Here is a 12,722-nt window from a genome sequence, read left to right as displayed (position 1 = left end):
GTATTGAATCCGTATGCAAACACTGACAGGAAACAGGAGCTGAGTAGTAGTGGGCTTTATTAAACAAATGTGGGAGAAGACAGAGAGGGGAAAAACACAGCAAACAGGAGGCAGTTCTGTGTATCCTAACAATTTCCTTTGAATAATTTATTTATTAGACCTATTCCAGAAGCTACTCAAGAAATTAACAAAAGGTAGCGGGAGATCTTACAGCTAGCATCTTGCAGCCATATATGGCACTGTCATTCTGTGTTCAGCTCCTTAATTATACATACCTTTTGTCCAAATATAAAATTTACATGGGTAAATTGGGTTAATCCACGTACAGCTGTCACAAATGGAATGCAGATTCTAACATAGTTGTTTATGAAGATTGACTCGCGTTTGGAGCCAGCGTCAAGTGGCCTTTGGCTTTTCTTCAATATAGTTGACTGAGGACAATGGGAATGCCATTAGCTTTGCAGGAATTTTGTCATTAAACAAAGTTGTGGACAAAGTGAATCTTAAAGCTGTTGGTGGAGCTGATCAACACAGTAATGGCATTTATCCTTTGAGGGCAAAAATATCTGCACCAACTTTAGTGACAGTCCAGGTTATAATTTTCAGCATCAACAGTTTTAATCACAAACGTCAAAATCACGGTGGTGTGACCTGTAAAGTCAGTAGGATTCATCCTCCTGGGACCATGAATGAAAGCACATAATGACATGGCAATGCATTCAGTAGATGAGGGGATGTTTTGGTCGAGACAAGTCATGCCCGACCACTCGACAACCAATATTGGCATCATCAGTGCTTCAAAAAAAGGTGAGTCGGTCATCACTTATCTCAGTCGGAGCTATTTTTCTGTGTGAACTAATCCAGATCAGATTACTTTAATGTATCAACACTAATCTGTAAACACTGAAAACCACACACTAGAAAAAAAATAAAACAAAGAAAGCAGTGAGCTTTGTTTAATGCTAGTTAATCAGTAGAAGGACTGATGTGATTCAGTCCCAGAGTGTTGGCATTTCATGGCTGGCATCTCTGTTTTATCATGTCCAATGACTTTTCAAAAATGGCTTTTGTAGTTACCTCAATTACAGGCTAGACGTATACTGACCTTGTCTAATGGTGGATGAACACACCATGCAGCTGTTCATCGTGAGTCAGAATGGAGAGTAACACGGCCAGTGAGTATTAGTCATCCAACACCCTGCTTTACAGGACCCTGAGCAAATAACATGACTCTCACAGTGCACTTACAGGCACTCACACACTCTCTAATCTGTCAGTGTGCTGGCCTGGCCATTTTTTAGGGCAACATAATTCATTATTTGTAATACCTAAAAGCTGGATCAACCTGGGAAAAAGTAGGACAATGAATGGTACAGGGTTGAAGCCGAACCAATCTCTAATATTTGATTATATTATTATTATTATTATTATTGGAACAATCACATGACTCTATTGTACAGAGGTCACTCACAGTGCTAAAATTATAATCAGTAAACTGCAACTTTATGGAGACTTTTGGCACAGTTTTTTGTACCTTTCAATATTTGGGTCAGTGTGTGCTGACCCAAGTCCTGTTTTCATCAACCTCCCAGCATACAGACAAAGTTAGCAATTACCTCAGGAAGGCAGCAGCCAAAGAGCCACATATTAAGCGCTGTTCTCAACAATTGTTGGATTGTCCTGGGGATGCATTTTAATAACTTTGGTATTCTCTGTTTTTCAGCCAGGGCCAACATCAGGTCAATATTTTCAATTTGTATTGTTATATTCCTATCAGCTTCAGTGGCTACAATGAATGTCGATTTTGAGATTGCTGTTGTTGGACAATCTAAATTAAGCAAAACGTCCAAGGCAGTTAGAGGCTAAAGTTAGTTAATTCTCAACTCAAGTGGTATAGATTTTTAAATGTTTTATATCAAAGTCCACTTGAATTTCTTGTGTGGAAATGATTTGTTGTTTTTAAATCCTTGTCTCTTGTTTCTTGTCTTTAAGCTCGGCCGCACTGAGACAGCTGTGAACAACCTAAACCCTGTGTTTGGGGTGAAATTTCAAGTGGACTACCACTTTGAGGAGATCCAGAAGCTTCGCTTTGCCATGTTCGATGAGGACAAGTGTGCGACACAGCTCTATGAACATGACTTCCTGGGAGAATTCATTTGTACACTGGGAGTGGTAGGAAATAATTATTCTTTTTCGGTTCACATTTGGTTCTGTTATAAATGAGATGACAGAGTATATGTTGCATTTACATTTACATTATATGGCAAATACAATTTCTGTTTGTTGCATTTCCAGTTTTGTCATTAAACTGTTGGCTGCTATTGCCGGCTTTATAGAGTGGTGCAGTGGTGACAATTTTTTGTTGGCCGACCCGGAAGTTGGCATTGCAAAATAAATGGTATTTTTCCATTGTATTTTTGAATGCTGGAGAAAATATCTTTGACAAACACGTTTATGATACTTACACATTTTGGTTAGCAGAACAGTCATCAAATAATACATCAATTTTTATGATTTTTGAAGAGTAAATGCAATCTGCAGACAAACTACATCTTGGTCACACGTTTAGTAGTTTCATTTTGCCACTTATTACACAGCCAGCTATTCATTCTTTAAAGTTGGAAACACATGTCCACATTTTAAAAAGGGTAAAGTAGGCTACAATAAAGTTAGGTGGTTCAAACTCATTTTATTCTTTAATTGTGTCTTAATTTGTCCTTGATCCATTTGTTTCTCTTTAATTATCTACTAGATTGTGTCCAATAAGAAACTTCACAGACCGTTGATCTTAGCCAATGGGAAGCCAGCTGGCAAAGGCTCTATTACGGTAAGATTGAGTGCTGTCTCTCTTTCTGTATCCTTAACTGTAGTTGTGTCTTTCCTTTGACAAATAAACACTGTGCCGCATTATCAAAGGTAGCTGCTCATGTAGCCGTTGTTATTTACCATAATAGCACGTTTGCTCCTGATGATGATGATGATGATGATGACAGTGATGTTGTTGAAGCTGCTGTTGTCGTTGTTATTAGTGATGACTGTTATTGTTGCTGCTGTTACTGCTGATGTTGATGTGAATGTTAATAGTTGCCAGTACTTATGTTGTGCCGTAATGTTGTTTTAGATAACAGCTCAGGAGCTGTCTGACAACAGAATCATCACTTTGACCCTGAGTGGGCGTAAACTGGATAAGAAGGTAGGCTCACACACACACACACTGGATGCAAGTGCAAGCATACACACACTGGGCCCACACTGAAAACATTCATATTAAATGCAATAAAACCAATGCAGGATTTTCATTTAAAATGTATAGACAATCTTGGACTTATGGAGCAGCTGCTGGTGTTTGGTGATGCAGTGAATGACAGCATGTCAAAAACAACACAGCTTGAATTATGATTTCAACTGAAGCTGATATGTGCATGCTGTGCACCCTCTGGTTAAACAAAAATAATCAGAAAGCACAGTCATTACAGGAGCTCAGAGTTTACTTTAATAAAGACATTAATTAATCAACAAATAAAAGACTCCACACTGTAATATGATGTGTATGTACTTAGGGGGGTGGTCATTTTGCAAAACCACATAATAACATTTGAGAATATTGTTTCAAGGTTTCAAGGTTTTATTAGTCATATGCACAGCATATACAACGTATATGTTGGCAATGAAAATCGTATATCCCATGTTCCTCCAACAACTCAACATACATGGTGCGAATAAGATAAATAAAATAGTGCAAAAAGAGAGAAGAATATTTACAATAACAATAACGATTTAAGGATGTGAAATATATACATATGTGGGATACATTTAAAGTATTTAAATACACAGTACAGTAATTTAAACACTTTACACTGTTGAATGAGGAGGTATGGACAGATGCATATATTACGTATAACAGATGTATATGGCAGATGTGTATAATATATAGATATGTATGTGTGTACTATAACCAGATGTGAGTAGACATTCAGAGCTCAGGAGTTCAGCAGTCTTATAGCCTGTGGTATAAAACTGTCTCTGAGTCTGGTGGTCTTGGTCCGGATGCTGCGGTACCGTCTGCCAGACGGCAGCAGACAGAACAGATTGTTGCTGGGGTGATGGGGGTCCTTTAATATCCTAAAGTTCAGAGCAACTTTGACATGGTTAATATAAAAAAACATGCGGGAAATACTAATATTTAGGAGATCAGAATCTGAATGGGTCTGAAATCTCTGTCTTCTTGGAAACCAGGAAGTATGCAAAGTAAAAGCCCTGTTTCCTGATCTGAGTTTGCACAACAGTGGGCGAATTGCTGGACAAAAAACAGATACATGACTATGGCTTAATGCTCTGTGGTTTGAACATAATTGGGTAGGCTGGTCCTGATTTGGCGGCTACATTTACTCAAATTTAAATGGATGAACGTGTGTATAACATACATACAAGTATTACCTAGGTTAGGATAAAAACAGGAGTCATCTTCAAAACTACTTTTCAACAAGCTCTCTTTGTTCTGTGCAGGACTTCTTTGGGAAGTCAGACCCCTACCTGGAGTTTCACAAACAGGGAGAAGATGGCAAATGGATGCTGGTGCACAGGACAGAGGTGAGTCATCAGTGAGGATTAAAACACCTTAATCTGACTTTCATTAATGTCAACCATGAGCAGTCACTATTAGCTAAACCAGGTGTTTAAATACTGTAACTTTAGAAATGAGTGTAAAGCACCAAGTGTAGATAATTATATTGTGGCTACAACTGCATTATATATCTGATGCTGTTTTATTTAATGTGCATTTTCTTTTCTGTGACTTTAGGTTATAAAGAACACTTTAGATCCATCATGGAAATCCTTTACTGTGCCACTCATTTCTCTCTGCAATGGAGATGTGGACAGAAACATCAAGGTCAGTCATCAAGTTCATCTGTTACGAAGCTGGTATGGTTTCTCATTTCTTCTTGATTTAAATGTTAGTACTGCACAGGGGCGCTGCACCCTACTGTCAGCGTGCACTTTCATACCAAAAAGCAGATTTTCCCCGTAAAATTTGAAATTGATGCCATAAATAAATATATTGTTACATCTAAAACGGTATAATTACTAATAAAATATGAAAATCGTGTCTAATAGAGGGTAAGACGGCAGAAATACCTTTAATTTTACGGAGCTCTGAATAAATAGGGTGTGGAGATCGTATTGAAACGCAGGAGACTTTCATTACAGTTGAGCACACGAATGCGTGTCTCGTTTAATCACACAGTAAAAGTTAACAAAACAAGATGGCGCTGTCCTGTAAACCAACAAGCATGTGGCTCCACGTCATCGTAAACACAGATTAATTAAAGGGACCACGATCCCTTTTTACAGTCGTACTTTCAAGCATAAACCAACGGTCATACTTACAGGCATGAAACAACAGTGTGTAGAACCACACTTAAGAAGGAGGTGAATTATGTATATTACATTCACTACAAGGGGATGGATGTCCGGTCGGTTGGTCAGTGGACAAGTGGCAGGCAGCAGGCTCGCACTGAAAATGTGATTTCTGAATTAGATCGTTTATTTTACTTTAAAGTAAATAAACTGTAACACGCAATTTATTTATTGTTTGATGTACAATGTATGACTCACCAGCTTTCAGAGATGAAGAAACAATTATTTTCCGCTACGCTCTAGTGCATATTTTTCGCCAGAAAGTGGGCGGGGCCATAATTTTGTCCGGAAGTGACGTTTGCGCCCTCATGCTATATTTTTCTATAAATATCCCTGGTGCAGATTGACAATGCAAAGATGGACAGTACGTAGTCTATGCACCGTTACCAATGCATGAACATTTGCTCATGTTGTTTGAAGTTGATTTGTCATCAAAACTACACAATTTCAAAATAGGTACCCTGCCTGGACTAAAAAGTGCTACTGTTTGTATATAATGCAACCAGTGATTGGTTAAAGTTTGGAAGACACAAGAGTTTTTATGATGAGCTAAACACAATGGAATATGTAAAAGGTGATGACCTGATGTGATTTGTCCTACACCTTGACAGGTCTTGTGTTACGACTATGATAATGACGGAGGCCACGACTTCATAGGAGAGTTTCAAACCACGGCTGCCAAGATGAGTGAAGCCCAGAACTCAGTAGAGGTAACACATACAATGCCAGTTGGATAAAGTGTGTTTGTGGGTTCAAATCAGAATGCAGAAATACTAGATTACCAAGGATTCAGGATGATACATACACTTAAAGATGTGTGCTGTTCTGTAAGGCAAGAACATAGATATCAGGGAACTACCACTCACAGAAAGGCTTTGGCTATGAAGAAGGTTTAAAAAAAAGTAACCATGTTTTGGTCGTCATGGTAACATGTTGTAAATTGCCTAAGGTATCTGGCTTATGGATGGAAAATAGCAATGAAGGGGCCTGGAGACCTAGATAACCGGAATATTATCTATTACTATTACTTCTGTCTTTATTTGTATAGTGTTTTATTTGTGTTATTGTCCTGCTACATAATATGAATTTGAAACAGAGAGGGAACTGAAATGGTGATTTTGTAAAGGTCATGACCTGGATTTAAACCACAGTATCAACTTTGCTGCTTCACCTCAGCTGCTTGGTACTACAACATTTAACCATTATTTTCCTAATCCAAACAGCAATTATTTGATCATGCAAACAAATTAACCATGCTCTGCCATTAACCAATGGATAACGGTTTTATTTTTTAGCGTTTTCACAGTATTGGTCACAATTGTGCCTATTTTACAGTTTAAATGCATTTATTTGCATACATCAACAACAAAGAAGGAATAATCATGCACATATTTGCATTGTAGCATTTTCATTTTAAGGCCACTGGAGATGAATTCTTTTCACTTTTGCATTTCTGGATATAAAGACGCAGGGATCAGAAAAGCGTTCATTCATTAGTCGCTCTGTGTGTGTGTGTGTGTGTGTGTGTGTGTGTGTGTGTGTGTGTGTGTGTGTGTGTGTGTGTGTGTGTGTGTGTGTGTGTGTGTGTGTGTGTGTGTGTGTGTGTATGTGTATGTGTATGCATCTGATCTGTTTGTGAGAAAATGTGTGTGTTCATTTGTGACACTGCATGTGCCAAAGCAGCCTCATGACTTGTTCTCCCACTGAGTCTCTTCATGTGTGGTAATGATGTTGGGACACACACACACACACACACACACACACACACACACACACACACACACACACACACACACACACACACACACACACAAAATAACAAGATGGGGGATGGAAAGAGAGAGACGGTGTGAAAAGAAGGATGAGAAAGTGAGAGGTGCTTTTGAGATGTAAAACAGAATTTAACTGAGCCCTAGTAACACGACAAGGCATTTAGAGCTACCTGTCGTATGAATCACCAGCTGAATGAAGAAATGTGAGTGTGCTTAATGTGAGTTTGTGGCTGTGGGCATGTGTCAAATAACTCTCTTTCCATCAAATACATAGGTTTCTAACTATTTAAGATAGTCCTTATCCTTGTTTTTCTTATTGTTTTTTTCAATTGTTCTACATACATGTAGGTTCACATATAAACTGTATACTACACCACTATAAAATTGTTTGCTTATAATACATCTCCATGTTTGACTGTCAAGTTGCAGTGACTGTGGGAGGTGTGTGGAATACATGCAGATCCAAGTCACTGCCTCTCAGTCGTCTGTTCATTTCCCCCCCATCTCACTACTCCTTACAACTGTGCTGTCATCTCTTCTGTTACCATCATCCCCCCTCCTTCTTTGAAATGTTGTGTTTCTCAAATTCTTCTTTTCTGATACTGATAGTTGTAATTTGTTTATTGTTATCTCAATTTCTCTGTATTCCCATCTCTTCAGGTGGAGTTTGACTGCATCAACCCCAAGAAACAGAAAAAGAAGAAGAATTATAAAAACTCGGGCTTTATCATTGTCAAGTCATGTAAGGTGAGGATGGATGGATGATGGATGGGTGCGGAATAATGGATCAAAGATGGCCACATGGGTGGAGGGATGATGAAGAAAGAATGGGTGATGTATAGATGGATGGATAAAATGATAGATAGATGAATGGATTGATGGATGCATAGATGGATGGATGGATGATAATAGGTAATGTATTGAAAGATGCATGGATGATGAAGAAACAATGGGTGATACATTGTTGAATGATGGATAGATGGATTGGTAGATGGATGGATGGATGGATGGATAGATAGATAGATGGATGGATGGATGGATGGATGGATGGATGGATGGATGGATGGATGGATGGATGGATGGATGGATGGATGGATGGATGGATGGATGGATGGATGGATGGATGGATGGATGGATGGATGGATGGATGGATGGATGGATGGATGGATGGATGGATGGATGGATAGATGGATATATAGGTGGGTGATGAATTGATGGATGAACAGATGTGTAATGTGATGGTGATGGTTTGGTGAATGGACAATAGATGGACAAATAAATACATTGATGAATGATGATGGATGAATGGATGGATGAATGGGTGATGAGGATTGAATAAACCAAGATTTAGTTTTGTCTTTTCTTTTAGTAGCATCCATGTTTGCATTACAATATTATCTTTGCTAGCATCCAAATAATGACTGCTTTTTGGTATTGGGGCAGATAATGTCCACGATAAGACTGGTGGCTGGTTTCTCACTGTTATGCTATAATTAGCTGTCACTTCGACTTGTGGAATCCCATGTGAAGCACGTTTCACACATCACCTCTCTACATCTCTCCATATGGAGTTGGTTAATCCACTTTAGGATCATTTTATTGTAATACCGCTGCAGAATCCCCAATAAGGGCATTAAAGCAATTAATGTGTGAATAAATACAGTAAAGCATGGAGATCCACTCCTTTCAAATTTGAATAATTTTAAAAGGACACAAGCATTGCTGCAGTTTCATGCTCTCAGTTATATGAGCTGGTTCATTTTCAGTTTATCAACCTCAATTCATTTACTCAGATTTAAGTATAGTTCATCCTGTCATTTGTTTGAGGTGAATTCCAGACTGTGAATAGGATACGTTTTGTCCAATAAATTCTGAACTGGAGGAACAAAAATAACGCACCTGATTGTCAAAAAAGCTCTCCCAACTCAACAGTTTAATGAAACCATTGTGGTTTTCATCAGCTGACACACTTCTTCGTAGGTGTCCATATTGCCTTTTGAATGACTTATTAGCGCAGCAGTTTTGAGCCCCCCAGAGGACACATTAAGCTGGAACACTGAGTCTTAAGGTTCCTATTGGATTGACTTTAAAACTGTGTGCACATGATGACAAGCTTCATAATTGATTATTTTCCTTCTACTTCTTTTCATGCACACAATCATGAACAAGCCTTTGTATGCACACTTACGCACACAAACACACGCACACACACACACACACACACACACACACACACACACACACACACACACACACACACACACACACACACATTCACAACCAGCACAAAACGGCTAATACAGTAATTATATTTGTTGGCCGCCCGCAGGGATTAGACTAATGGCAGTAAAATCCATGCTAAGTATTCCTCGTAATTGGAGAGGAAATTTGGTTCAAACAAGATAGTAATTGGCGCTCCATCGGTGGTACCTTGAGTCAGAAAAAGAGGGGTATTTGTTGTAATTTTAGAACAATTAAGCTTATGAAAAAGTATTTTACAATGTGCCGTGTTTAGTTCGGTTGTTTAGTCTGTCGAGTTAGAATCAGTAAAGGAATTATAATCATCCCTGCTCTTGTTTCCAGAATAACAGTCTCATAGTTTCATTGATGGTCACATGCATTTTTTAATAGGACCTCTCTTGTTTCCTAAATGTATAATCAATCAAATCAATATCCAGTATTTTTAGGTGTTCTTCTCACTTTAATTTGTGACTGTTGTTTCTCTAGATAACAAGAGACTACACTTTCCTGGATTACATATTGGGCGGATGCCAGCTCATGTTTACGGTGAGTAAATCATACACATGAGTGTATTTCTGCTGCTGCAATGACGTGGTAATGAGATACGTGTTTCCTCATGCCTTGAAAACAGATGGAAAACATTCAGAATTTATATTTCTATCCCCTGGGGTGAAAGTTGGATCACAATCATTTACATACAGAAAGGAAAAGTGTGAGGGACGGAGAAAGGAGTGGAGTATATGCGCGTAATGGGGTATTGTGAACCATTGAAATGAGGGCACTTTTTTGTATCGTAGAAATAGGAGAGCACAAAGGCAACAGGGAAAAAAAACATGTAAATACCAGAAATGTATATTCTGAGATGGGAATAGAAAGGAAGTGTGAGATCAGGATATGGGGATATAAAGAGAGAGACCAGAGGGAGGGAGAGAGTGTATTTTGGTCTCTTGTTAGGAGGAACTCTTGTGTGTCCCTGGTGATGTCACACCTCTTTGTGTAACTGAGTGAGTGAGAAAGACTCCTGTTTTGTAATAGCCAATCTCACACACGCACACACACCAGACACACATTGAATTGTTATATTATTTTTTGCTGTATTTGTCCAACAAATACAGCTCCTGTGCTGACAAATCTTTGGACGGTTCAGACTGGCTCTCTGTTACTGTGACACATTCTCACACACAAGTGTAATGTATCTTTGTAGACTAAGAAAAAAGGCACGTGGAATAAGAGAAAGATACACAGACACATACACAGTGTCAGCTATACATTCTGTACACACGTTTTTTGTCTTCCCTATCTGTACAACAATTTCCCAGCTCTGTGAGCTAGAACTGGCTCCAGATGCAGCAGATAAAGTCGTTTGTGACATGCTTGCTTTTGTGATGTTTCCCTTGAAGTGTGTTCTGGTGTTTCACCTTCTCCTTGTATTTTTTAAAAATATTTGTTAAACTATTGTCTCATTTGTGATTTGATCAACAGTACATTAATCCAATGTAGAGGTATCAAACCCGCAAATAGGAAACTATTTCACGAGTCACCAAAGCAGAAGACTTTTTTTTTTCAACCAATTCAATTCAGTTATGCTTCTTGTGATTGGTTGAACAAGTTTTTGTCATCAGAAATGAACCATTCCTGAGTTTATTTGCAGCTTTACCCTTAATGATGGAGCAATTATATTAGTCATTTTTTAAAGGAACTGTGCTGAAAAGCATGTTTTAGCTCATTTATTTAAGTCTTTTTTATGCTTAATTTTATTAAATCAAATATGCTAATTTTATTTAGGCGAACAAAACATTACTGAGTTGTCCTGTGCAGCTATGTGGGTGAAGGAATTACAATTTGAGCTTATTGTTATGCTGAAAAGTATTACATTCAAAACATCATTTCACTGAAACCAATGTAATCATTTGACATTTTGACTAAACCTTTATCCCCACTATGTGAATGTCAGAATCTCTAACTTAATAAGAATATAAACACAAGTATCACCTATTTCGCAATACTGTAGGATCATGTTACCATTGCACCCTAGATACTGAAGTGACCCATAATGGATTTGAATTCCAAAGAAAATAAATGTCTTTATTCCTAAATGTCTTCAACATGGTCAACCATGGTATTTCTTTGAGACCACTTGTATATTTTGTCTTATAGAAGGTTGTGCTGTGATGTGATCGTTGATGAGTATTTCTGGCTCAAGCAGGTCTTGGTTGAGAACAAAAGAGGTGTTATCTGGAGGTGACATCTCTTATGTGGTTGTGCAGAGATGTGCTCTGCTACCCCAGGGGGCAAAAAAAAGCTATTGTTGTTTCTCTTAAATTCAACATGACAATGACAAGCTTCACTGTCAGCATCTTATTTATTTTTTACTTCACCTTATTGTTGGAATTGTTGTTTTCAGAGGTGAGATAACATTACAGCATATTCAACAACTGAAGGGCTCCTTTGGTAGCAGATTATTCAACACATAGTGCATATTAAATAGGCCCATTATCTGAAACAAGACAAAAGCTATCTGCGGTTTGATGTATTAGTTTTGCATGAGTAGTGTAAGTTGTAATTAAAAATGGTAAAATATATAAGAAAATATTAATGAAAACCTGTTGGATAGTTAAAATCTTGTAACCTGTGTAATGTTTGAAAGACTGGAGCAGAAGTACAAAGAAGCAGTAGCATTTCAAAGAAGTTCTGAAGAGAATTTGAAGATGCTCTATTTAGTTAAGTAAATATTGAAAACCAACATGAAGACCAGCAGAAATGCTCATTCAGAATATTGCATGTCTGCAGTGAGCTTATTTCAGTGCAATTGGAGCAGTTTCCTGTTCTAGTGGTGGTGAGATGAGCAAATTTAAGGCGGAATGGGAACTCTTAAATCCTTACTGCTCCCTCCTAATCTTTTGCCTTTTGTCACAGACCTGCAGCTCTTTCACTGATGCACAGACACATCTAATTTTGTACTAACACACATACTGCCTCTCTCCTGCTTACAAACTCATTTACATACACATACATACACACATGTGAGCCCATAATATCCTCGTCACACTCATGCTTTCACACTTACTGTACATGCAAACTCCCAAACCATGACTTTGGCACTCTCACACAGACACAGTATCTTCTCCATACAGACATGCTATCACATGTACCTCTGCACCCTTCAAACGTTCACCTTCCCTGCACACCGGATGATATAGACATGCACAGGCACACATAATCTCACGCAGACGCTCAGTCACCGATGACATCTTCTCCTTACGTACACACTGCCACACCAGCAGTGACACA

At 38.3% G+C, this 12,722-nt stretch overlaps 1 protein-coding gene across 1 annotated transcript in view; it reads left to right on the top strand.

Moving 5' to 3' along the window:
* The window catches only part of cpne2 (copine II), a 55,364-nt gene that overhangs the window by 10,199 nt on the left and 32,443 nt on the right, over nt 1-12,722 (top strand). The window contains exons 3-10 of the mRNA XM_063912035.1: nt 1,993-2,172; nt 2,753-2,827; nt 3,122-3,193; nt 4,507-4,590; nt 4,802-4,891; nt 6,030-6,128; nt 7,851-7,937; nt 9,918-9,977. Of these exons, the coding sequence (XP_063768105.1) occupies nt 1,993-2,172; nt 2,753-2,827; nt 3,122-3,193; nt 4,507-4,590; nt 4,802-4,891; nt 6,030-6,128; nt 7,851-7,937; nt 9,918-9,977 (747 nt within the window). The remainder of the gene's footprint in view (nt 1-1,992; nt 2,173-2,752; nt 2,828-3,121; nt 3,194-4,506; nt 4,591-4,801; nt 4,892-6,029; nt 6,129-7,850; nt 7,938-9,917; nt 9,978-12,722) is intronic.

This window comes from Eleginops maclovinus, chromosome 2 (genome assembly GCF_036324505.1).
Source record: "Eleginops maclovinus isolate JMC-PN-2008 ecotype Puerto Natales chromosome 2, JC_Emac_rtc_rv5, whole genome shotgun sequence".
In the NCBI taxonomy this organism is placed as follows: Eukaryota; Metazoa; Chordata; class Actinopteri; order Perciformes; family Eleginopidae; genus Eleginops; species Eleginops maclovinus.
Note: the sequence above shows the minus strand (reverse complement) of the source record. Positions and strands in the feature narration are given on the sequence as shown.